General features: G+C 55.1%; 1 protein-coding gene across 1 annotated transcript; it reads right to left on the reverse strand.

Moving 5' to 3' along the window:
• Nucleotides 1-480: 480 nt before the first annotated feature.
• On the reverse strand, nucleotides 481-21,106 carry PICK1 (protein interacting with PRKCA 1). The gene is made up of 13 exons (XM_027872782.1): nucleotides 20,658-21,106; nucleotides 19,062-19,150; nucleotides 15,193-15,304; nucleotides 12,898-13,026; nucleotides 11,570-11,636; nucleotides 10,693-10,782; nucleotides 7,547-7,600; nucleotides 6,280-6,342; nucleotides 5,830-5,963; nucleotides 4,397-4,489; nucleotides 3,797-3,847; nucleotides 3,082-3,226; nucleotides 481-2,616 (listed from the first exon to the last, which is right to left on the reverse strand). The coding sequence occupies exons 1-13, from the start codon at nucleotides 21,078-21,080 to the stop codon at nucleotides 2,360-2,362; spliced, it is 1,707 nt and encodes a 568-aa protein (XP_027728583.1). The 5' UTR covers nucleotides 21,081-21,106; the 3' UTR covers nucleotides 481-2,359.
• Nucleotides 21,107-26,850: the final 5,744 nt, after the last annotated feature.

Consider the following 26,850-nt stretch of genomic DNA (forward strand, 5'->3'; position numbering starts at 1 on the left):
GCTGGGAAAACTAGAGAGCAGTCCGGTAGAAATCAGGCAGAGGCCAAAATCTTACACCACCCTCCCCAATACATTCTAAATGGAAACGTGACCTTAATATTAGAGACATTAAAAAATAAGAAGGAAAACAGACCATGTACCTTTCCTGCTACAGGTAGATATATTTTTAACCAAACAAAAGATAGAGGAAATTACAAAAGACAAGGTAGATTACTTTGGTCTGAAACCGAAATGCTTCTGGAAAAACAAAACTAACATACCTAGAAGAAAGAAGAAAAGTAGTAAAATGGCGGGGCTTTACATCAAACTTTTTTTTGGTAAGCATTTTGTACTTTTTATATAATTAGTGTGTGCATATAAAACCAAAAGCTGTGCCCCAAAAGACAAGTAATCAGAAGATGTGGATAGTTTTCAGAAAGATTGCCAACTCTCAACAACCAAATGAAAGAATGCTCTGAATCATGGTAAGAGAAATGCAAATCAAAACAATCGTGAGGTTTTACTTCACACCCAAATTGGCAGAGATGACGGAAGATGGGAAAAGTCAAAGCTGAGGAGTCAGGGGAGATAAGCGTACTACACTGTTGGCCGAGCTGCAGATCTGTATGACCATTCTGGAAAATAACATTCACTTATACAACTCAAGTGACTGAAACATTCACACCCTTGACCCAGAGATTCCGCTCATAGGTCATTAATAAGAAAAGTCCCCACACACACCAAAATGTTCACAGCAGCACTTTTAGCGACGGCTAAGAATTAGAAGCAGAGGAGATGCCCATCAATCGGGGACCCGCTAAACGAATTCTCTTAAATGAACGGAATGGAACGGGACTGTGACCGGGCTGTAGGAAATGCGGGTGCCCAATGCAGAGAAGCCCGGAAAGATCTGAATGAACTGACGTGGAGGGAAGCAGCAGGACCAGGAGACAATCCACCCAGCGACCACGGCGTACTCGGAAAGCACCACAAACAGTCCAAAGCGAAGGCGGCGAAATCATCCACGAGAGCTAAGGCACCCCCAGAGGGGTGTGGAAGCGGGGACCCCCGGGGGGAGCCAGGTTTTCAGCTCCCTCTGCCTTCTTCCTCTTCTTTTTGTCTTTAAGAAGTTCTCTGTTAGAAAGGATGGCTCTCTGGAGGGGGAGGTATGCTGGAGAAGCTTTGGAAATGCAACAAGACACATCGAGGAAACTTAACATTTAAAAACAAGCCATGGCCACACTGGGTCCTGACAGAGGAGGAAATGTGGCTCCCTCCTTCATTAACACGGTCAGAGGGCGCTGGCTTTCCTGAGACGCTTCTAATCAACAAGGAGGGCTCCATGGGGAAGCGAATGGGACATAAAGACAAAAGGCATCAAGACAGACAATTTTTTTTTTTTTAAGAGATGTGCCCGGGCCCCCGGGGGCAGGCTGCTGTTGCGGGGTGTGGTCAGCAGGTGGAGCCCCAATCTGGAAGGAGAGGCAGGTATGGAGGGGAGGGACAGGATGTGGGCACCTGGTCTAGAGCTGCCTCTGCAATGAGGCCCCGCCCCAGGTCTGGGACCAGGTGAGGAGAGGTCAGTTAAGGGGGTTTGGGGCCTTGGATTTCCAGCCTCCCTCACTTAGCCCAGAAGGGGCAGCCACCGAAAAGTCACAATTCAGCTTTCTCTTTATTAAAGTACAGGATTCCCAACCCCCGACCCCCTCCCCGGAACCCTGACCCCCAGCCCCAGCCCAAGGCACCGGAGCCCCAGAACACAAGCAGAGGGGCAGGGAGAGCTTAATAAATAAGGGACACCCCTGAGTGTGAGGTCTGGTCACCCCCCTACCACACTGGACCCTTGAGGGGCTGGCCCACTTTCAGAGCAGAGGGGGAAAGCCAAGTGAAGCTGCCTCCCCCACCCTCCCAGAAGCAAGGAGGGTGGGAAAGGCAGCCCTGGCCCTGGCAGGGGAGGGGGTCTGGCCTCTACCCACCCCCCCCACTCCTGCCAGGGAGGGGGGTGGCCAGATTAGGGCAGGGAGAAGGGAGGGGGTCCCTCCCTGAGTAAAGCTCAGGAGATTCAAAGTGGGACCAGGGCACGGCCCCACACCCACCTTCACCCTTGGGGAGGGGTCTTTTCTCTCCTTCCCTCTTCCCCCCCAGCCAGGGAGGAAACACTGAACGGGTAGCGACTAGGGGCCCGGGGGGAAGCCACAGCCTGGCAGTGGGGGAAACTGAGGCTGGGCTCCCCGGCTGGCCTGGGACAGAGGCAGAGATGAGACGTCAGCCCCCACACCAGCGGGTCTTTATCAGTCACCTTGGGCAGTGGGTCCACGTCTCCCCTCCCGGCCTCCCAGCCGTCACCAGCCCTGCACCCCACCTGGGGGTGTGGGGGGGGTCACTCGGGCATGTCAATGAGCTTCTCCCCGTTCTCCTCTTGGGAGCCTCGCGGCCCCTGGGGCTCCCCGGCAGCTGCCGCCCCCTCCTCATCCTCATCCTCCGCGTAGAGGTCCTTCTGGCCGTAGGCGAGGGTGGTCCGGGCCAGATCTACCTCGATGGGGAAGACGTCCGCGTCCCGCAGGGCCGCGTAACAGTCATCGTAGTACTTGGACATGGTGGAGACGAAGCGCTGCAGCTGGAACACGATGTCCTGGACTGGGGGGCGGAGGTGGGGCGGGGGGTCAGCTTCCTGACGGCCGGCCCTCCTTCCCTTCCCGCCCACCAGTCCTGGGATGGAGGCAGAGGCTCCCGGCCGCGACGGGCCCAAGGTCTCCCCCAACCCAACAGGGCCCAGGAGCTGGCTGAGGGTCTGTCTCATTTTGCAGATAAAGAAATTGAGGCCCAAACAAGGCCAGTGACCCATCCAGGGGCTCTGACTTCAAGCCAGGGTGCTCTGTTCGCTCTGCACCATCCCACCTCATCCAGCACTGCCTGAACAACTCCACAGATGGGGAACTCACTACCTGACAGGCTGACCCACTCCCTCATGGGGCAGCTTTAATTAGCACAGAGCTTTCCCAACTATCCTTGGCTCTGACACCTGGTGATCTTTGGGCAGGGGAACATGGGGGAAAGCACAAGAATGGGGGGCCACCCACCCACCTCCCCGGTCCCATTCACCGTGTTTCTGGTCCAACAGCTCGATCTTCTCCAACACATCCTTCCTCATTTTGGCAAAACGTGACCGGGCCTCCTGGCGGCATCGCAGAATGAGGCGGTACTCATAGTTGCCGGTGCTTACGCGGTACAGGGGCTCCCCAAGGGCCTGCGGGGGGGGGGGAACAGGTACAAGGGGAAGACAGATCAGGGAGTCTGGAACAAGGACACGTGAGGGCTCAGGATGGGGGACAGCAGTGAGCGCACGGTGAGAGGGGAGGCTGTGGGCCGGCCTTGTGGCTACCCTGGTCTGGTGACTCTTTCCACCGTCCAGCACCGACAAAGGCCGTCAGCATCCGTGTGCCCCCCACCCCATGGGGCCCTTGTCGCTCTTCCAAGCCCCTTCCATCTGCGATCCTGGACCTCCGAGCCCCCCCCTGTCCTGGGCAGGGAGGCCACCCACGATCTCATTAACTGTCTCACACCCACCCTCAGCATGCGGTGGGCAGGACGGGCCAAGCAACCGACCCTCATCTGCCAGAGGAGAGCAAGATCCAGGGGATGGTGCCGGGGGGCCCCACGTTTTACCGAGGGAAGATGGAGCCCAAAGCGGGGAAGAGATCTGCCCGAGGTCAGCCTGGGAGGCAGGGCGGGGCAGCCACAGCGGAGGCTGGGAAAGGTCTGGGGAGTGGACACACACAGTGGACACAAGGTGGGGGGGTACCGTCCAGGCACTCACAATGCAGCTGTACTCCTCGTCATCCATCTCTTTCACCTTCAGGCAGTAAGACTGCAGGGAAAGAGGAAGCCGAGGGCGGGGGGTGAGGGGCACGCCCGCGCCCTCCAGGAGGCCCCAGGGTACTGACTGGGCAGAGGAGGGCAGGCTTGGGGTCAGTGCTGAGCAAGAACCCTACGAGCTTCTGCAAAGCTGTGGCTCGCACGAGGTACTCCGTAAACGTCTGTCTCCAAAGCACCACGGGCAACCCAGGGCAAAGCCAGATACAAGGAGCCTGAGAGATTGTCTGCTCCGACCTTGGCATCTCCAGGATGGGCAGACCCGGGCCTGGATTGTGGAGGTCACAAAAGGCTAATGTCTGGGCTCGCCTTTCCTGGGCCCTCCCAGCCACAGCCTGGGTTCCAGGCCCCTCGGTGAGGAAGCGTTGCCCTGGCACTGGGGGGTGGGCAACGAGCTAGGCCCAGTGAGGGTGCCAGCCGCTGCCAAGTGCTCTCAGGCTACACTCTTGGTGCTGGGAGCTTGGTCCCCAGCACAGGCGTGGTCTGTCCTGGGCTGACCCTCCAGGGTCCCCTTGCACAAAGACCTGCGTCACACCTCACTCACCAGGTACTCAAACTTCACGTCCAGGTATTTCTTAATGGTGAGGCGGGTGTCAGGGATGGCTTTGTTGAGGTACGTGTTCAGATCTGTCAGCATCTGCAGGGGATCAGGGGATCAGGGGCCTTGTGTGAGCGGCAGAGCCTGCCAGACCCCGCTAAGGGCAGGGGGCCTGAGGCCTACAGTCACACCCTGTGATTTTGTTCATCCGTGCAGGCAACTCCCAGACTTCCAGAGCTGCCCAGGGCCCAGAGAGGTCAAGAGTGACCCTGGCTAGAGGCTGGACTGGAGGTCCAGGCCAGCCGATGCTAAAGCCAGCCCCGCATGGACAGCAGCACCCAGAAGGGCCCCCATCAGTGCTGGCCAACTGCTCGTCTGCCCCCAGTTACTAAGAACATGACTTTGTTTTATGACCTGGGAGTTTCTTGGTGTGGGGAATTCGTGGTGGGGACATTTCCTCTACCTGCACAGGTCATCGGGGCCTTCTCTCCAACCTCGTCTGTTTTTTTAAATTTACTTATTTTTAGTTTTCAACATTCACTTCCACAAGATTGAGTTCCAAATTTTCTCCCCATCTCGCCCCTCCCCCCACTCCAAGATAGCGTGCATTCTGAATACCCCTTCCCCTAATCTGTCCCCCCTTCTATCATCCCCCCCTTCTCTTATCCCCTTCCCCTTCCATTTTCCTGTAGGGCAGGACAGATTTCTATACCCCATTGCCTGTAGATCTTATTTCCCAGTTGCACGTGGAAACAATTTTTAACATGCGTTTTTAAAACTTTGGATTCCAAATTTTCTCCCTCCCTCCCCCCCTCCCCACCCACCCTCACTGAGAAGGCAAGCACCTCGATACAGGTTACACGTGTGCAGTCATGCCAAACACCTCCATGGTGTTTCCAACCTCTAGTCTCAAGACGTCCCAAGAGCACCAAGGGGTCAACCTGCCCAAGGTCACTCCCCAGAGTCATCGGAAGCAGGATTCCCACCCAGGACTTCCCGACTTTTGCTAATCACCGAAAGGGGCAGCCCCCACTTTTCAAAGCACTGTCCTCCCAGAGACACTGCAGGGGGAGAGGGGCCGGGCGATCACCTCCCTCAGACAGACGGGGGCTGAGGCTCAGAGAAGCAGGCCCATCAATCAGCCGATCGATGAGCACCTCGAGGCTCTGGGCCAGGGTATCGTGACCAGCAAGGTGAAGCCACGGCTGCCCCAAGGGGGCCCCGAGGAGGCCCCGAGGCTTCTGCTTGCCCCATGCCTCAGCTCAGGACGCAGCACGACAGGCACCCGCTGGCTCCTCGCTCCGCCCTCCCTCCCTCGGGTCATGAGGACATGCCAGGGATCCCTGGTGCCCCCCCAGACACACACACACATTTACTCACTATCCCCCCCAGACAGAGACACGGACACACACAGAGACCCAAAGTCAGGCCAAACCTACGGGTTTGACGGTTTTCAGGAGCCGGATCCCAAACTTCTCGATGTTGCGGTGGGCTTCGGCAAACTTCACGAAGGCCTCGCTGGCTGCTGGCTGGGGCTCGCGGACTCCAATCACCGAAAAGACGTCTCCAAAGGCTGCATGACGGAGATGCCGTGAAGGAGCCCCCTCCCAGGGCCCCTGGGAGAGAGCACGGCAGGGGGCTGGGGCAGGGGTGATAAAAGCAGGCCCCTTGCCCCCGGGCCAGGTCAGCTAAAGTCAGTGCGGGACCAAGAAAGCAGAGCTGAGCATCTGGCACTTATGGGGGGTGGAGGATGTGGGCGCTTCCTAAATGCCTGCTGCTGACTGGGCACCTAAGCTGGCATGACAAGGGGCCTGCTGAGCTGGAGCAAGACTGTGCAACGCTAGGATCCCCCCCATCCCCCAGAATGGGAGGCGTCCTGCCGTCCTCACCTCGGTGTGTCTGGGACAAGTCGAAGAAGGCTCGCAGAAGGCTCTTGGTGTGTTCGGTCATACCTGGCAAAGGACAAGAAGCACCACCCCTCACATGCTGTGTGGCCCCCTCCCCTCACGCACATACTACCCAGGAGCCCCCAGCAATCCCCAGCAGTCACAATCTGACCAGACGCAGGGGGAGCCACCAGAGCCTCTCCGGGGCCAGCTGTCCTGAGCCCCTTCTATTGAGGCAGAAGCCAGGAAGGGGAGCACGGCGCTCGGACGGGGGAGGCCAACCAGACACTCATGGGGGGTGGGTGGGGCATTTTGATTTCACAAGCCCAGAGCTGAAGGCCTGGTATGACCAAGGCACCAGGCCTGGAGAGTGGAACTCCAACCACCGAGAGCGGGACCCCACCTCAGGGGCCATCACAGAGGAGGAAACTGAGGCCCAGGGAAGGGAAGGGACGTGCCTGGAGTCAGAGGCAGCATCTGCATTGAGCCTCCCTGCATCTAAACCCTTCCCTCACGCCCTGCTTGGGAAGAAAGCAGCGTTCCAACGCTACATCCCCTTCTTCCAGGATTAACGCCAAGTCTCTGCACAGACACTACGCTCTCTACCACATTTTTTTTCATTAGTTCCAGCGTATGTGGCCCCAACGAGCGTATTTTTACTTGAGTAAAGGATCTCCAAGGATCCCTCTTCAACATGCACAGACACCCTTTGTTATGCGCGTGACTCTCCATTCCTGCAGAGCAAGGATCTGGCCACGGGCACCCTGTGAGCAGACCCTGATACAGGTCTCCTCACTCCTCTCACTAAACCACCGGGAATGGGGCAAGAGAGCGGATCCTGCCCAAAGGGCTACAGTCTAGTCCTCGGTGCGACCTCTGGACTGAGTCCAGGTTTGACAGAGCAAATCCTTTAATGAAGGGGATCTGTTGTGTGGCTGCAGGTGAGGACAGCCACTTGTAGCCTCGAGGCCACAGGTTCCCCACTCCTGACTGCTCAGGGACTCACTACCTCCGGGAAGCCCTCCTGGACTATGCCCAGTTTTCTATGCAGCTTTACCTTACATGAGAACTTTTCTCCTTGGGAAGTCAATCACGCAGATGTTATTAACCCCATTTTACAGAAGAGAAAACTGAGGGTCTGACAAGGGAAGTGCCTTCCCCAAGTTCACCAGCAGCAAGTGCCGGAGACTGCATTAACCTTTGCCTTGTAGCCCTGGGACAGAGGGCGGGGTGAGGGTCAGCACAGGGGTCAGCGGGCCAGGGCGCTCACCTTTGTACAACTCGGCCGTCCGCTCGAGCTCTTCCAGCCTCTTCACCAGACCATCTGAGGAGAGAGAGCCCAGCAGGGCTGTCAGCCAAAGCCCAGCAACATGGGCAGACGCGGGCACGGGCCCCACATCCAGGGCCTGGCGGGCTCCCTGGCCACGCTTCTACCATCCTCCCCATTCTGACGATGACGATGCTCGGGGACACGGGAGAATCGGCATGCCTCCCCGCCCTCACTCTGCTCGTGTTGCGGCCAAGGCCAGCTGGGAATCTCCTGTCTCCTCCCAGGTGTCCCCCACCCCAGCTCCACTCCGTCACCCCTGCCCTGGCTTGGCAGCTCTCTGGCCTGGACCCCCACTCGGTCTCATGCGACTCCTACCCCCAGTCTGTCCCACACAGTCCAGCTCTGCCGTCTTCCCACGGCACTCCCCTGCTCCAGAAACCTTCTATGGCTCCCCATCACCTACAGTTTGTAAAACACCACCGACCTCCCTGCCAGAAGGGCTCTGCAGACCTTGCTTGGCTGTCACTCCCTTTCACCAGCTCCAGGGTCCAGACCAAAAGAACTATTCACTGGTTCTTGAGCCCCACACTCCATCTCCTGCCTCAGAGGAGTCCATCAGTCAGTCCACGAGCACCAACTAAGCCCCACTGAGGGGCTGGGCCCTCCTCGCCTTCAACCCACCTGGGCTAGACTCTTCTGGGTCCTGCCACATCCCCTCAGGCCCTGGAGGGGAGGGCCTCTCCACTCTGCCTCCACTCCTCAGTATCTAGTCCAGGACCCTGTACACAGTAGGTGCTTAGTAAATGTTTGCTGTCATTCTTCAATCCTAGAGTCCCCGGGGCAGAAGGGGGTAGGGGCCTCAGGCTCTCCTGCCAGAACAACAATGCCCCAGAGCATTCCACCAGCCCGTCACCTTCTCTGTGAGCCTCCTTCTGCCCTGCTCAGCTTGGCGTGTCCTGGTCACCTCTGCATCCACTGGGGCAGGGACAGTTTCCTGGGCTCTGAGCCTGCGTCTCTAACTCGCTGCTAGACCCCGATGTCCCCCCCCACAGAACTCGCGACCTCTCCTCTCCTTCCCTCTGCACTCTCCCGTAAGGACGCTGCCAGTCACGACTCTGTCACGGCCCCCGTGCCAGCTTAGGCCTTGTCGCTTCCTGCCTGCACTGGTCTCCCTACGTGCAGCCTCTCCCCTCCCCAACTGTCCTTGGCACAGTGGTCAAACGGAGGGCCCTTGCTCAAGAACTCCCCATGGCTCCCTCTTGCCTCCAGGCCAAGACACAAAGGCCTCATTCCAAGCATGGCACACTCTGGGTCCAGGCCATCCTTCCAAACTCTTGAGTTCCACCTCATCCTCCCCCTTCAGGAAAGCTCGGCTCAGCTGGAAAGGCTGGCCGGCCACTCCCTGCCCACGCTGCGGCCTCTTCCTCCTCACTTCCACGTCCCAAATCAACCCTCCTCTATTCTGTACAGAAGCTTGCTGGAAGCAGGGCCGATTCCCCTTCTGCTTTCGTCCCCTGGCACACAGTAGGTGCTTAATAGGTGCTTCGTGGGTGATGGGTAATGCAGTAGAGGAAGAAGAGAATGGACCTGGAGTCAGAGGGCCTGGCTTAAAATCGACTCCCTCCTCCCTGCGTGACCTGTGCCTTAGTTTCCTCCTCTGTAAAATGAGAGGGTAAGACCCTGTGGTTTCCTCCAGAGGCCGGGGCAGGGCTCTGCACACAGACAGTGCTCACTGAACGTCTGAATGCAGCGTGCCCTTGGCCTCTGGGCTCATGGGTCCCCCTCCATCCTGGGCTGCGCCATTAGGAGGGAAGAGGGGAAGGGAGTCCTGGGCCGCCCTGATGCCCCCCTGGCCTTGGTCTCCCCGGCAGTGCGAAATGAGGGGTGGAAGGGTGGGACGAATGCCATGGCCTGGCCACACTGGCAGAAAAGGAGCTGTGAAAGCGTCCCGAGGGTGTTTTTAGCTCTGCTGGGTCATGGGACATCATGACAGTCTCATTTTAGAAGCTCTATTTTGGGGGGGCAGGCAGAGGGAGAAGAACTGGCAAGTTTATAAAAAACAACAAAAACCAGCCCACAACAACCAGTTCTAATTTCGCCCCGACTCAACGGTAACTACAGCAACAAGGATTTATAGACAGAAGAGGCAAAAATAGCAGCCTTCTGTTTAGACGGCATTTGGAACAGGCTCTGCCGGCAGCCCGTCCATGAAAGCCGAGCGCCTCTGCCCAGCTGAGCCTCTCACCGCCGCGTGTATTTATAGCAGAGCCCACCCCACCACGGACGGACGTGGGCTGGGCTATGTATAACTCAGGCTGGAGACAGTGGGCGAGGGCCACGCTGTCTCCTTGGTACACTGGAGATTTTATATAGACAGAGATGAGAGAGAGACAGAGGCCACGAGAGAGGAGAGAAACAGAGAGCGAAACAGAGAGAAAGACAGAGACAGAGGCCAAGAGAGAGGAGAGAAGGAAACAGAGAAACAGAAACACAGAGAGAAAAAAACAGAGGCTGAGAGGAAAGAAACAGAAAGAGAGAGAGAAAAAGGCAGAAAGACATGAGACAAAGCGAGGCAGAGACCAAGTGAGAGGAGAGAAAGAAAGAAACAGAGACAAATTCACAGAGACAGACAGAGTATGAGTGATGTTCGCCCCCTCCCCCTTGGGGTGGACAGCTGTGGGCCCAGCTGGGGCTCCAGGCATCACCAGGCCAAGGCTTGAGAGCCCGGGGTCTCAGGGAAGGGCCAGGGTGACCCCAGGCTGCGCAGACTCCAACCCCTTCTCGTTCGGCCTCAGGTGAGCCTGACAGATCCCAGAAGACACCAGGTCTTCCTGAGGGGAACGGGGCCTATGAAACGCAGATCTGTAAGGGGATTTATGCCCACTATCCCAGCTGAACTTGTCACAACCATGGGGAGTCAAGTACAAGAAACAGTGACGATGTCATCTTAGTGATGATAACCCCGAGGCTTGGAGGACAAGGGACTGGTTCAGGACCCTCTGTCTAAGGCTACAGAGGAGGAGACCGAGAAGCCGGGGAGTCGCACCTGGCCCACAGTCACCCAGGTACCATGCGGCCCAAGAAGGCCACGAATCCCGGCCCAGGATCCGCACCCAGGCCCCCGTGCCCCTGGGTCCACAGCTCACCATTGCACAGGATGGCCCGGCTCAGGCCCAGAGCGTCCGCCGTCCCCGAGCTCATGTTCTCCACCAGCCGGTGTTTCACCTTCTTCAAAACTAGAGACAGGGAGGTGGTGGTGAGCACGCGGTGGCCCCTCCCCCTCATCTGGACAGTGTGGGGTGCTTGAGGGACAGGGCATGACACCGGCCCCCCACTCTGCAGCAGGGTGGGGCGCAGGCACCAGGCTCTGAAGCCACCAACTGGCCAGATCAGACCTCACCCGTGTGGTCCAAAGACCCGAGCTCAAGTCCCAGCTCCGCCCTAACTCACAGGGATGGTCTTGGGTCAAACCCGAGCCCGTCGAGGTTTTCAACTCTTCATCTGTCAAACTTCTCCCAGGTCTGCGACTCCCTCACTCCCACGGAGCCATCAAGGGCAAGGGACGTGACAAGGTTCCCCTGCCCCAGGAGGGGATGGGGTCCACCACAAGGTCTGCTTCCCAACCAGCCCCGCCCCGCCAGCTGGGAAGGCCATGGCTGGTCAGGGAAGGAGCTGCCGCTAGGTTGGCCCGGAGCTGAAGCTGGAACCATCTCAAGGGGCCTGGGGCTTCAGGCTGGGACAGAAGGCAGAGCTCTCAAGAATAACCAGCTGGGGGGAGAGCCACACCGGGGACTGGATCGCTAGAAGAAGGGGCGCAAGGGAGTCTGCCCAGGGAGCATGGAGGCAGGAGGAGTCACGCCCCGAGAGGGAGGGTGCTGGGGGCCTCCTCAGCCCCGTCCTCCCTCCTCAGGCAGCTCCAGAACTGTGAGCATGCCTGGGGCAGCTCAGGGATGGTCTGGGGAGGGCACAACCAACACGACCCTTGCCATGGGTCACTGGAGTGAGGGGGAGGGGGCTGCTCACCAATGTCCAAGGACTTGCCCTGCTTGGGGTCAGCTTGGAGCTTGTTGTAATGAATCGTCACTTCACCCTGGGAAGAGCAAGATGGAGAGACGGGTGGCGGGGCCTGCGCGTGCCAGGCCGCTCACGGAGGCGAACACCGAGCCCCAGGCCTTCCCAACCCCACCAGATCCCCCCTGCCGCTGCCCCCGCAGAGCTGCTGTTTCCTCCGCCTTCGCCCGCGTCCACCTGGTTTGGGTCACAGCGGGAGCTCCCGGGGCACAGGCACTGGGCTGTCTGCCTTTCTTCGTGTCCTCGGTGTTAGTGTGGTGCCTGGCACACAGGGGGTGCTCAGTCAATGCTCCCTGACTTCCCTGGATTCTGGGGCAGGTCTTTCTATACAACAGCCCTTCAGACACTGGAAGAGGGCCCTCATGCCACCACCCCACCCCACCCCAATCTTCTCTTCTCTACTCCAGGCTACACGTGCTCAGTCAGACCCGTGTTTCCTTGGTCTGGTGTCTCAAGAAGGTGGATGATCTATGAAATGGGCATGGTGCTTCCTCCCAGCACCAAGAGCTACCGTATGCGGGGGAAGGTGAGCAGAGGACTCAGGAGCCCCTTGGGAAGACGGGGTGAAGACGGGGGGAGGGAGCTGAGAGAGACTGCAGTAAAAACCCTTGGTAAACCCCCAAAAGAAGGGGTGCATGCTTCAGGGATGGCAAGGAAGGGGAAAATACATTATAACCTGTTCTGGGGGGCTCACCCACTCACCACCCACCCACCACCCTTGGTCAAGAAGCAATCGGTCAAGCAGTGAGCATTTATTAACCACTTACTACATTCCTGGCATACAGAACCCCTTAATAAATGCTTACTGATGATTTGGTACAGAGAAAAAAATGAAACAATCCCTGCCCTCAAGGAGCCTGTGATCTAACCGAGGGACAGAATGAGAAGCCAGGGGACTGGTGTCCAGGCTGTACAGACAAAGGGATGCCCTAGCACAGGGGCGGGGAGCCCCTCCAGGTCCTCGAGGGCCACAGGCTCCCAGCCTCAGGCAGCTCTGCCCCCACTGGAGGTCTGCAGCCTCCCCCCCCACCCCGTTCCCTAGGCAGGAGTGAGCCCCTGAGGACCGTGAGTGAGTTCTTATCTCTTTCTGTGTTTCTGATCTCCCCTCGCCTGTACCCAAAGTCCAGCAGTGAAGACCCAATCAACACCCACTGATCACTGGCTGACTTCAGGCCGGCTGTGCTTGTCATCGTTGGGTACCACTGGCTGAGGGCTCTGCGTGGCACGTCCCCAGGTGGCCGCCACTCAGGCCTGATGCCTTGACCCTGGCCCTTCCTTACCTTCACGACCTGGATCATCTTGGCCACCTCCACTTTGGTCTTGCCCTTGACTGATTTGCCATTGACGCCAGTGATCTCATCGCCAGCCGCGACAGTGCCATCGATGGCTGCAGGGGTGTTATCGAAAACCTGAGGAGGAGAGGGGACGATGGCCACTCTCTGCCACCCCATTCCAAGCAGCTCTGCACTGCTCCCCCCGCCGCCTGTGGCTCTGGGAGAGCCCCCTGCCCAATCTCAGAATGTCCAGAACTCAGGAAGGGATCTAAGCAAGATCAAATTCAGAAAGGAGAAAGGTCAAGTCCTGCCTTTGGGCCCCCAGTCACCTTTACCCATATAATAGGATGAGGGCAACCGGGATAGGCAGCCATTCAGGTGACAAAGATGGGGGAGATTTTTTAGTGGGTTGCAAGCTCAAGCAAGATAAAAGAATACGAAAACAAAGAAATAATAATAATGATGGTGAATAAAGACTAACATTTATATAGTGACTACTGCATGCCAGGCCAAGTGACCTGCAATTATCTCACTGGATCCTCACAACAACTCTGGGAGGGACCCATCTTACAGAAAGGGAAACTGAGGCAGACAGCAGTTAGATGATTTGCCCAGGGTCACACAGCTCGTCAGGGTCTGAGGCAGGATTTAAATGCACGTATTGCTGACTCCAGGCCCGACGCTCTACCCCTACCTACCAATAGCTACGGGTGGGGGTTAGAGAACCAGGCCCAGGACGAGGAAGTAAGAGCTTGATTTGACGCCACACCGGCAACACTGTGTTCACTTCTGGGCGCCGTATTTCAAGGACATTGAAAATTCAGAGACCAGTTACCACAATGGCAAACAGTATGTGCCGTGTGAGGCATGGCTAAAGGAGCTAGGGACACCTCTACTTTGAAAAGGCGGAGGCTTGGGGGCGGGAGGGAAGACTGGCCGTCTTCACGTACATGAAGGGGAGTCGTGGGGCAGAGCGATGAGACTGGCCCTGTCTACAGAAGGTGAAAGCCCCACCAAAGAGGTGGCGGCCATGGAGCAGGGGCAGGCCTGTCTGCAGGGGAGCGAGGGGAGCGGGAAGGGCGGCGGCCCTTTCCCATGCCCCTCTGAAGTCCTCGTCTCCTCTCACAGCAAACCCACTCCAACCTCACTCCTCACTGAGGCAGGTCACTGCAGCGCCGAGGGCTACAACGGGGAGGAGTTAACATCGGCCTTCTGTTCTCTGAGCTATTCTGCAACTTCTCTGACACGCCTGCCTCTGAATTCTGTCCCGTCCCTTCTCAACACAACACACAACGTCCTTCCCAAAATCTCATCAACTCGCTCTTCGGCCTGTGAGCCGTCATCATGCCTCTGCCTCCAGGCCATCCGGCCTCATGCCATCTGCCATCCTCGTCCCCGGCCGCTCCTCCCACTTTCCAGATCTGCCTCTGAGAACAGCCACCAACACTCCGTGATCCCCCCCCCACCCCCACCACATGAGCTCCTTCCTCAAGACCTGGGCCTGTTCTGCTTAGAGCACCTGCCCAGTGGGTGGCACTTACTAAGTGACGGGACCACACCCATCCTCCTCTGGGCTTCTTCTGTACAGTCTAACAACAAATCAGCTTTGGAGGGCAGTCCCCTCACACTACTGTGGCTGGTAATGAGCTCCCAGGGCAGTAAGGCTCCCCAGTCCTGGCGCTGTAAAGTTGACTACTTGGATCCTGGGTGTACAGCTTTCCATCTGTCCCGATCATATGTCACATGGTTCATTTCAGCCAACTGCTGCAGGTCTGTGACAGCTTTGGGGCCACCAGCCACAGCGCCAAGGATCCCAGAAGCCGCCACCCCCCACAACACCCCTGGCCATCCGGCCCCTCCCTTCTTCCAGGCGTTCAGCTTTTGCCATCTATGAATCTGCCCAGCACGTCACCTGAGCTGCCTTCAATCAAACCACTGATTCCCAATGCTGCCCATCGTATCCCCAAAGGCAGATGCCCGTGGCACGCCAGGAGAGACCCTCCTCAAGGGGGGCATCTGCCAGCACGTGGCCTGGGTCAGGAGGAGAACAAGGGGAGAGAGTATGAGTGGCCCACTGTCAATCCGCGTCTCTGGGTCCTGTGGGTAACCTGGTTCAGCACTTACAAAATGCTTGGGGGGATTGGGAATCTGAGGCAGGAAAAAGGTCTTGAGCAAGAAAGAATCATTCTCAATCATTACCAAATGAGCCCTTCCTCATGGTTGCCCAAGGTTGAAGATGGCTCCCCTCCTTTAGGGGACCCCAAGAAGCCCCCCTCTCTCCCCACTGCCAGGCCCCCATACCTGGACAATGTAGAGGCAGGGGCAGTACAAAGCCCCTCCCCCAATGCTGATCCCGATCAGGTTCTGCGAATCCTTCTGCAGCGTCACGGTCCCAGGAACTGTGGGGATGCCGCTAGAGCACAGGGAAGGAAAAGGTGGTAAGGGCAGGAAGGAGCCAGAAGACAAGGGGTGGGGAAGAATCCGCCAAAGCCACAGGCACCTGATAGCAGAGGAGAGGAAGGAGGGGGGGCACAGGGGAGGCCAGCGGAGAGACTCCCCCCGCCCAGAACATCCTCTCTTCTAACCCTTCCATGAAGACCGTGAAGACAGCGCCACACGGCTCTACAAGGAGGCTCAGGTGACAAAGGGCTTTTCTATCTACCAGGTCATGGGACCGACACAGGTGAGGCAAGGATTTAGCTAGCCCCATTTTAGAGATGAAAAAGCCACGGTCTAGAGAGGAAGAATGGCCTACGCGTGCCAACGAGGGACAGGGGAGCTGGGTGCTCTTCCCTGCTCCCGCATGACGGCATCCTTGGCTTCTGGCTGGTTTCCTCACTTCCACTGAACCAGAGGCTCCTCGAAGCCTCCCATGTCAAGGCCTTATCCGTTCCGCATGCGGCCAACAGCAAAGCAACACCAATCTCACTCACTGCCAGACCAAAGCAAGGACCAGGCAGTGGTGGAGGAGCCTCGGTACAACCTAATGGAATGAGCTCTGGGCCGGGGAGTCAGGAGACCTGGCTTCTGGCTCTCCCTCTGACACTACCCGGGCGGTCTCGGGCCACTTCTGCACTTCTGAACCTCAGAGCCCCACTCTGAAATGGAGATGACCCCCTTGTGCCACCCACCTCAAAAAGCTGTTGTGAGTGAAAGACTGTGTTAATCTTAAAATCCCATGGCAACGTGAGATGTTAATATGATTCATCTTTGTCCTCTCCGACCCTCCAGCCCAGAGTAAGTGCCGAGTAAATGCTTGATGAGGGCTGGCCAACTATCGATCGATCGATCAATCACCAGGCATTTGTGAAGTGTCTACCCTGTGCCAGGCCCTGTGCCCGGCCCTGGGGATACAAGCCCCAAGACTGAAATGGGCCCCGACCTCACAAAGCCTGCGTGCTCACAGGGCAGACAACAAGGGCCTCCATCACCGCAGACAGGACAAGGCAGGGCACAGGCAGCTGCTGGGGGCTGAGGGGGAGGACTGAGGGCATTCCAGGCAGGAGAAACAGCCCAGGGTCGGGGGAGATGCAGGGGCCTGAGTGAGGCCAGTCTGGCCACCACTGCCAGCCTTAAGCGACCACCTCCTGGTTCTACAGACCTACCCTGAGCCAATAGAGACATGACAGGCATAATAATAATAAACAATAAACAAACAATAAATAATCGCGTTTCAGGCCACTCGGATATACTGTGCCCTATACTTGGTAACATTAAGGCTGCAAAGACAGTACCTGGCTCCACGGAGCTCAGCCTAGTTCAGGGGCTCAGACAAGATTTCGAGGATTGCTCCTAAACCTCACGAGGGATTGGAACATGCTGAGAATCCAAGATGCTGACGGGGGAGGCAAGGGAGGAGGGGAGATATGTCGGAATTGATGTCCTCCCCAGGAGGACTCCATCTGAACCTTGGGGACATAGGGTCTGGTTGTGGCTGAAGTGCTATCTCCATCTTACCGAGAAGGAAACTGAGGCTCGGCTCGCAGAGGTTAAGTGACTTGCCTGGGGTCACAAACATACCTGGTAAGGGCCTGAAGGAGGATTCAAACTCAGGTCTTCCCAATTCCAAGTCCAGATGCCCAAGTAAGGTTTCAAAAGTCAATGGGTAAGGATCTGGACTCACCCGCGGATGGGGCTGGGGCCTCATGCCTCACAGGTCCTGGGTTCTAGTCCTAGCTCCTAGGCACAAGGACTGAGGGACCCTGGGCAAGTCACTGAATCTCTCAGTAAAATGGGGGAAACGCTTCCTGCTCTGCTCCCCTCAGAAAATCACTCTGGGGATGTTAGAGGACAACAGCAATGCAAGTCATTACTAAGGATAAAAAGGCGCCTCAATCACCAAGGGCTTTGTAAGCACCAACTGTGTGCTGGACTCTGAGCCCTCAGGAAGCTTCCATTCTCTAGAGAAACGACCTGTGCAGAGCTTGGAAGCACAACCTCTGAGGTCACAGGCCGCTTCCTCTCCTCACACCAGGACCGGTGCCCACCTGGGGCCGCCTGGAGAGCCAGACACAGCCCTGGGGGGGGGGGCGTCCAGCCGGGCCCCCAGACGGGCCCGGTGCCTCCAGGGGAAGGCGAGCAGCTCGGCTCCAGCTCACCCAGAAGACCCTGGCTCCTCCTGGGGGCAGAGGCAGACGCAGAGCAAGACAAAGAGGCGAGACCACTCCCCGGGGAAAGGATGCTCTCGGTCTCCAGATGAGCACACCGGAAGCAGGCTTTTCTTCCTTTCTTTATCTTTCCTACCGTGTGCGTGTTTTCTTCTACGGAAACACATTCTGCACGAGGTCACAGGGATAAAGCGCATATATATAGAGAGATCTTGCCTTCTCAGGGGGGGGGGGGGGGGGGGGGAGGGAGAGAAGTTGGAACTCTAACTTTCTCTTAAATGAATGTTAAAATGTTTTTTACATGGAATTGAGAAATAGTTAATGAGATAAATAAAAATATACTTTTAAAAAAAGATTTCGAGTTAGCAAAGATCATCTACCCCACCTCTGCTGTATGAGGAGGAAGATGAGGCCCAGAGAAGGCGCACTGGGGAGTAAGCAGACCCCAAACCTGGCACTTTGGCTAAGCCAAGCTGGCAGTGAGATGCCAGGGATAAGGACGTGGGACTGAGGGGCAGGAGAGCTCGATGGAAATCCTGCCCTATATACGCAATAGATGGGAGGGAAGGGATGTTGGGCAGGCAGGACGTGTAACCTCCTCTCAGACTTGGTTTTCTCATCTGTAATATGGGATAAGAGGGCAGCTAGGTGGCGCCAAAATGCAGAGTGCTGGGTCTGGATTCCCGAGTTCAAATCCTGCCTCAGACACTTAGTAGCTATGTGACCCTAGGCAAGTCACCTCACCCTGTTTGCCTCAGTTTCCTCATCTGTAAAATGAGCTGGAGAAGGAAATGGCAAACCATTGCAGTATCTCTGCCAAGAAAACCCCAAATGGGGTCATGGAGAGTCGGACAGGACCGAAATGACAGAATAGCAGCAACAAGACGGAAGAGCGGCTGTCACGCTACTGCTCCTGCAGGCCTGCAAGGACACTGAAGTGCTCATCCGAGAGCACGACACATGGGGGACGTGTCTGCCTCCAGTGCCCTGCCTTTCCCCTCCAAGCATTCCACGTGAGATCTATTCCATGCCGATGGCCACAAGGAACACTAAGGGATCTGGGAGGACTGTGCTAGAGCCCTGGCCCAGAGCCACGCCGGGGACATTCTGGGGCTCTCCAGGGTCCAGGACCCAGGGACCTCAGAGGCGTCCTCCTCTAAGCCATACCTAAAGAGAGTCCGGCCTTGCAGCCTCTACCGGGAGACCTCCAAGGAGTGAGTCCCCACATCACTCGCAGGCAGCCTGGCCCACTTCTGGACAAGCTGAATTGTCAGCTGGCTTCCCCTGACCTCAAACCCAAAGTGACTTCTCTCAATTTTTTGCCCCACCGCTGCTGGTGCTGCCCTCTGGGGCCAAATAAAACCAATCCAACACCTCCCCCGAATAACAGCCCTTCAGATGTGAAGAAAGCTGGCCCGGCTTCCGGGCCTTCTGGTCTCCAGGCTGCACGTGTCCCTTCCTTTGACCAGGCCCCTCCCCACCCTGCTTGCCCCCTTCTGGGGTGCCCAGAACTTTCCATCACCTCTCAAATCCTAGAAGAAAGTGCTCTTTAGGGATACTCACAGCTTATCCTCCTCAATGTCATAATCCATGTCAGCAAACATGATTCCAAGGTTTGCGACAGGCTGGCCTCGAAGACCAATTGTCCAGTCCTGCATGGGAAGGAGGACAAAGATGTCAGAGAGCGCCAGGGATGATGGAAGAAGGTCCTAATATCCTGTCCCTTTTCTCTCTCCAGTACCTGCTGTAGGTCCTGGCTCCTCACCCTCCCTGGAGGGCCGGGTGGGGAAGGAGGAATACCCAGATCAGCCCCGTGACTGGAGAAGAGACGTCACAGCCCCTTCCCTTCTCATCACATCTGTCTGTGTGTGGCCTATTCCAGCCCCTTCCTTCCTGCACAACTTTATTTAAGATGATTTCCAGAGGAAATGGACTTCAGAGTCACTTCGAGTGACTAGAATCTAGTCCAAGCACCTTATTTTACTGATGAGTTCAGAAATGTTAAATGACTTGTCAAGCTGGAGGTAGGAGTGGGTATGTAAGTATGGGAGAGTGGTAAGTAAGCAAAGCACTTATCAGGCCCCTACCACATGTCCGACACCAGGCACTGAAAAGTGCTGGATTTGGAATCTAGAGGCCCTGCTTTTAAATCTTCACTCTGTGATTTGCACTGCACGCGACCTTCCTCAAAAAGCTTGGAAACTTATAATAATAGTAATTATATAGAAGTATTTTTTAATCACTCCCATTTTATAGATGAGGAAACAGAGGCTAAGACTTGACCAGGGCATAAGGCCATCAGAACCACGATGAAAATCTAGTGCTCTTACTCAACCTGGGGCAGGTCCTGGCTGTCCCAATCTCCCATGGCAATGAACCCGGCCCTTAGCACCCCTCCCCCACTCTACGAACATTCCAGGATCCCCCATGTCATGATCAGAAGCGTGATGGAGCTTCTGTCCCTGGCTCCTCCCCAGGCCTGGAGCTAGGGAATGGTGCCCAATGCAAAGAACATTTATTAAGCGCCTGTAGTGTGCACAGCACTACGCTAGGCTTTTGGGGAGAGATCAAGCTCTGTAAATGGGGGAGAAGGAAGGGATAAGCATTTTATCCAGCATCTACAACGTGCCAGGCACTGCGCTCGCCTTCCGAGGGAGGTGCTACTGCTATCCCCACTGTACAGTGGAGGAAACTGAGGCAGAAGTTAAGACAGGCTGTGAGGCAGGATTTGAACTTGGGTCCGGGAAGCATCCACTTCCCCCTTCCCTCCTAAACTGCCACACCCACCCTCCCAACCTCAGAGCAGGTGTCAATGGGCAGGAGGAGGTGGATCCCAGCCCTCCTTTAGCCCCACCCAACCATCCCAGGTCCCCTCCCCTCTCAGTTCCAGCCCTCTATTCCTAAGCACCGCCCCTTAAGGCCCCGCCCCTGCAAGTTTCTCCCCCTGGGTTCTATACTCCGCCCTCTCCCCATCAATCAGTCGGCCCCGCCCCTCACTGAAGCCCCGCCCCGTGACCCCTCCCCTCCGGCCACAAGCTCCGCCCCCGCTCGCGCCTTACGTTCTAACCCTCACCTGCCAATACATGGACGCCCCGCCCCTTCGCCCTCAAGTCCCGCCCTTATTTCGTCAGAGCGCGGGGGCGGAGCCCCTTTTCTTACCGCGTCGGAGATGATGAACTCGGACCTCTGCCTCCTTTTGCCAAACAGGAAGCTCACTGCCCCCGCCGCCCGCCCCCGGGGGCCTGTCCCCGGAAGCGGCGGCCGCCCCGGGGCCCGGGCCGGGTTCGGGCCGCGTTGGCACTCGGACTCACCAGCCGCTCTACCTGCCTGAGGCCGCGGCTGTTGCGTCACTTCCCGGGAGGAGCCGGAAGTCCCGTCCCCTTCATTCCAGCACTTCCTCCGCCTCCTGCCCTGCTTATTTCCGGTTTCCTCTCGAGCTTCCCTGGCGCTTAAGGGAGAGGACGTGGGGGCGGGAGCTCCGCGTCGCCGTGGAGACCGGCGGACCATGGAAGCCAGTGATTGGGTCAGAGAGGCATGGCTCCGCCCGCCGTCTTTGCACCCGGTCCTGCGGGACACGGGCATCTTTATGCGCTCCCAAAGGTTTAGTGCGGGTGCCCTGGGGTCGTGTCCTCGTGCAGCCTCGGTGTCCGCCGGCCTGCTCCCGTCACTGTACCCCCCGGGGGGAGGGCGCGCGAGGTCAGCCGGCGCGCCCCCCATTGTGCAACCGCGGGGCGGTGGCGGAGCCGGCCGGAGAGCTTGGCTGACGGGGGTGGGAGGGACCTGGAAAGATGCCCCCCCCACACCCCGAGCCCCGGGGTGGGAGGGGCGCAGGGAGAGACCCCCGCACGAGGTGGGGGGGGCCGCGGGGAGAGACCCCGGACCGAGGTGGGGGTGTAGGGAGAGATCCCGGTCATTTTTCACCTCTGGGCCTCAGTTTTCTCATCTCTAAAATGGGGCTTTGAATTCAAACTTTATCAGAAAAGGTGATGGAGCATCTCGTCTGTGACCTCCAACTTCGACCTCCCAAAGCAGCCCCTTCCCACCTCGGGCTGGCTCTAGGAGGAGGTTTCTCTTCCCATCAAGCCAGTGGCTGCTTAGCTGGAACCCTCCCAACAGTTGCACAGGCAGTGGACCACCTGGGCAGCGGGATGGCCGCCAGGGGTACAGAGACAAACAGGAAAGGCCCCAGTGCTCCATCGGGGCACCCAGCGCCTGGTCTTCGCAGTATATAAAGATAGGGGCTAGTACTGTCAAACATAGAGACACCAATGCAGCCACATACTGATTGAAAAAGCCCACAGATTAACATTAGGTTGTATTTTTATTCAACATTACCCCCAATTCGATCTTAATCTGAAGCTTCATTGGCAGCCCTGCTATGGGGAGCTCACAGGTGAAGAAACTCTGAAACTTAGAATCACAGAGGAGAGAGCATTGAGTGGTTCAGTGAAGCTCTCTGGTGAAGCCACCCACGGGTGTCGGAGGGAGGACCTGAATCCACTTCTTGGCTTCACAGCCAAACCTCCATCCACTGTGGCAGGATGTCTTTGCACATACTAGTTCTTACAAGATTTTCACAGAGGCAGGCACTGGCACGTGGGAAAGGGGATCAGGAAAAGCTTCGCGCTGAGCGCAGCCCTTGAACAGGAATTTGAAGGATATTAGGGAGTCGAAGATTTTAAGTGAGGAGGGAGCGCATTCCAGGCGTAAGCTTCGGCCAGTGCAAAGGCACGGAGATAGGAAATAAAAAGTGTGTGAGGAAAAGCCAAGAAATCCGGTTTGGCTGGACTGTAGAATGCATCTGGGGCCAAGCAGAAGAAAATAAACTTCTTCCACATGCCTGCCTCAGTAGATTGTTGTCACATCCAAGTTTTCCACGTAAATAAACTTTCCCAGTTCCTTCACGTCATCCAAATATAGCATGAACTGCAGGCCTCATCTGGTCACCCTCCTCTGGATGCTCAAATGTGGCACCTGAACTGAGCCTATTCGGGCAGAGTACGCCAGGACTGTCGTCTCTTTGACCCGGACGCTGCCTCTCGATAACGCCTGTGATCACATTAGCTTTCTCAGGTGCGGTGTCATGCTATGCTGGTGTTCAGGTCGCGGTCCACTAAAACCCACGTACCTTCTTCAAAGGAACTGCTCTACAGCCACTCCTCCCATATTGTACTTAGGAAGCTGATTTTTTTTTAAGCCCACGGAAGATTTCACCTTTACTTCTATTCATTTTCATTGCATTTGATTTGGCCCTGTGTTCTATCTGGTCAAAGTCCTTTTGAACCTGACTGTAATCTAATGTGTTAATTATTTTAGTTTGGCGTAATCAGCAAATTTGATAAGCATGCCATCTGTTCCTTTATCCAAGTTATTAACTAAAGGAGTAAATGACAGGACAGGGCCAGGCACTGGGAAACCTTCCAAGTTGACACTGAACCGGAATGACTACACTGGGTCTGGCCAGTCAACCAATCCCAAACTCGCCCTTTCCGACTTGGCCTGAAGAATAGCAGGAGAGAATTATTACATGCATTCCTGAAATGTAGGTGAACTACCTATTGCATCTCTTTCCCAGAATCAGGAGTCTAGTACCTCTGTCAAAAGAAGAAATGGGGGGCAGCTGGGTGGCGTAGTGGATAGAGCACTGGCCCTGAAGTCAGGAGGACCTGAGTTCAAGTCTGGCCTCAGACCAAACACTTGACACTTACTAACTGTGTGACCCGGGGCAAATCACTTACCCCTAATTGCCTTTAAAAAAAAAAAGAGAGAGAGAGAGAAAGAAGAAATGGGGTTAGGTTGGCATGACCCATTGGTAAAGCCATGCTGGCTCTTGGGAATCGCTATTTCCATATCTAGACGTTATTAACCATCTTTTTAATGATTCAGCCTAGCTTATCTCTAAGGGCTTTTTTAGGCCTGACATTCTATGAAGTAACTCATGCTTCTGCATACATTATCTCATTTAATTTTCACAACCCTAAGGTAGGCACTCATTCACTTATTCCCTTTACAGTTTAGGAAACTGAGGCAAACAGGCTGAGTGACTTGCCCGAGGTCACATAACTATTAAGTGTCTGAGGTCAAATTTGAACTCAGATCTTCTTGACTCTAAGGGGCCATCTCCGGTCATCCGGGGTTTATATCTCCCCACTGGACCCAGATGGCTCCAGAGGAGACAGTGAGGCTGGTGACTGCACAGCCCTGCCTCACTTAAATCCAATTCACTTGCAAGTCATGACATTTTCTTCCTGATGTCGTGGTCCTCTTGGAGAACAAAGGACTAATATCAATCTTGACTCTGAATCCAACTTTCTCTCCACTGCGCCACCTAGCGGCCTATTCCCTCAATCTAGTCTTATTTAAAATAGCCTTTACTGTGAATGAAGATAAAAATGAAAACTAATAAATAAAAAATGAGTCAAGTTAGTAAAAAGTTACAATTCATAACAAGAATATGTTTCATGATAAACATAAAGGATTTTAATTTTTTATTAATTATTGAACTCTTCAGCTTCAGTTGTTGAAAGAATATGTAATTTCTTGAACTTTTGGTTTAAAAAAAAAAAAAGAACATGTGCCCTGATTCCCAATGTAGTATAAGAGCCTGAAAATTTAAAGGAAGAAAAAATTTTAAACTTTTTACACAATAAAAAAAATACACCATATTGGTCTGAAGGTAGGTCTCACTCCTCCCCCCCCATCTGCCTTGTATAAAACCTGTATGACCTATTCAAGGGTCAGCGTCACCCAGATCTGATTGTTTAAGTTTCATTGTGAGCATTTACACCTCATAAATCAGCAACCACTACAAATCAGAGTTGGAATTTGTTTTATTGACTGTCTAAACTTACTAAAGTGGAGAAAGTGTTAATGCAGATTAAATCTAAGTGTATCCTCGCTACAGTTTTAAGAGCCTTCGTTGTTAATAATTTACAAGGACACCCCTGCCTAAACTTAATGTTATTCTTCGATGTATATCTGTTTATGTTTCCCTTTCCAAGAGATCCAAGGGGATCTTTGAGATTTCTGCAAATCTGAATCTGTCTGATTCACGGAGGGAAGTCTAAATGATGGAGGTGTCTACTTTGCCTGCTGCCTGAACAATGACCACCAGAGCCCTATGGTCTGTCTTCTAGCCAGTTCCCATTTCTCCACATTTCTATGTAGTATCAAGTCACCAGATAAACGAAAGGTCTTAAGTGAGTCGCCTTCAAGCCCCTGCACATTCAGAACGTCACCACCTCAGTCTGAATCAGCAGAATCTTGTCAACGTTCTTTCTCAATGAGGGAAGGCTTTCTTTCTCGTCTTCCTCAAAATGTCTCCTGCTGGAGGGGTGCTTGAACAGAGTTTTCAGGAGACAAGGGAGGGAGTGCGTTCCAGCTCTGAGTAGCAGCCGGGACAAAGTTACAGAAGCGGGAGATGGGGGAGCATGTGGGAGGAATAACAAGAAAGCCTACATGGCCCAACCATTCCTTTCTGTGCTTCCGCCGCACTCTTGAGTTGTTTCAGTCCTGTCCAACTCTTCATGACCCCATTTGGGGGTTTCTTGGCAAAGATCCTGGAGTGGTTTGCTATTTCCTTCTCCAGCTCATTTTACAGATAAAGAAACTGAGGCAAACCAAGTGACTTGCCTAGGGTCACACAGCTAGGAAGTGCCTGAGGCCAGATTGGAACTCCTGAAGATGAGTCTTCTTGACTTCAAGCCCAGAGCTCTGTGCACTATGGCGCCATCCAGCTGCAACTACCTTGATAACAGGATTTATACTGTACTTCCTGGTACATTGCTCAGAAGTGAGTATTCAAGAAATGTTTATTTATTTTTAATATCTGAGGTATGAGGAAGCTCCCTCCACTAATGCAGGTAACGCACCTGCTCTGCAACTTATCTTGGAGAGCTCCCTAGGCACAAGGTCTCACAGCCAGTATGTGTCAAAGGCAGCATTTGAACCCAGGTGTTTCTGATTCTGAGGCCGGCTCTCTATCCACTATGCAGCACCGCCTCTCCTGTTTACTTTGCTAATCTGATTAAATTGCTAGATGGCATTGTCAGTGCTCTGGGCTCTGTCTTTGAGGCTCACTACTTCTGGGGCTCCCTTGGAGTCCAGGACAACAAAGCTTGCACTCACCCAGGTCTCAGAGATAGGCTGGCTCCCTTGAGGCAAGCAAAGGCTTTGCAGGAGCACCCTTCATTCCTGGGGAAATGCTGCCACCTTGTGGGCGCTAGGGGAAATGTCACAGCTGGGATCCCTTCACCAGCACAAAGGGGTGTTACCAGATCTGGTTAGGGATGGTGAGAACCATCTTCCCATGCAGCATGGACAGTGGTCACCAAAGGCGTGACCTGCACAGTGAAATGTGAGAGAAGCCAATTAGCATCTGCGTGATGTGGTGGCATCAGAGGACCCGAGTTTCAATCCTGTCTGATGCTTCCTACCTGCATGACCTTGCCAAGTCACTCCCCTCCCTAAGCCTCAGTTTCCTCCTTTGTAAAACGAGGGCTTGGTCTAGATGGCATCTGAGGTCCTCTCCTGCCCTTCTAGAGCATGATCCTCTGATCTCCCCTACTAGGCAACCTCAGAAAAACCAGAAAGCTAACAAGATCCTTTGCATACACCCCCTTCATCATAGTTTTTTCTTTCAGCCCAACTCCTTTATTTTCTTTTTTAAACGATTTTAAATAATTTTATTTTTTGTTATTCCACACTTGACAAACACCAATTAACGTGAGAATTTCTGTATGCAAAAAGAACAGTAAAAAGAAGATTGTATGTTGACATCTTTCTCGGTCAAGTCATTGATTCAGCACCTGGGAGAGCCCCTGCTCCAGACACTGGAGGAGGTGGAAAATGTAGATAAAATGTAGTCCGCAATCTTATGAAGTTTTCAGTTTAATGGAACAGGTAATACATGTTCATGGACGTGTTAAGTGCATAAGAGGACAAACTTCCTATTTCATCGTAATCCCCGAAACCCGCCCCTCTTCCCTAATTCCATTCCTACCAAGGATACCAGCATCTTGGTAGGCGTTTAGGTTTGCAGCCTCAGAACCATGGACAGGGGGGCTAGGTGGCCATTGGCAGGTGACGTAGGGGGTCTGTGCAGTAGCCTGGCCTCCTGGGGACTGGCCCGTCCAGTTTCTGACTATTCCCCATTGCCACCGTCCTTCTGGCTTCTCCCTGCTCACACTAGCGTCCACTAACCAGTCAAAAAACACTTATTAAGTGCTTACTATGTCCCTGCCCTTAAGGAGCTTACATTCTGACGGAGAAGGCAAATGGAAAAGGGGAGGGGAAGGTACCCCGTGTGTGTGTGTGTGTGTGTGTGTGTGTGTGTGTGTGTGTGTGTGTGTGT

The sequence above is a fragment of the Vombatus ursinus genome, unplaced genomic scaffold, assembly GCF_900497805.2.
Source record: "Vombatus ursinus unplaced genomic scaffold, bare-nosed wombat genome assembly UNPS02003292.1, whole genome shotgun sequence".
In the NCBI taxonomy this organism is placed as follows: domain Eukaryota; kingdom Metazoa; phylum Chordata; class Mammalia; order Diprotodontia; family Vombatidae; genus Vombatus; species Vombatus ursinus.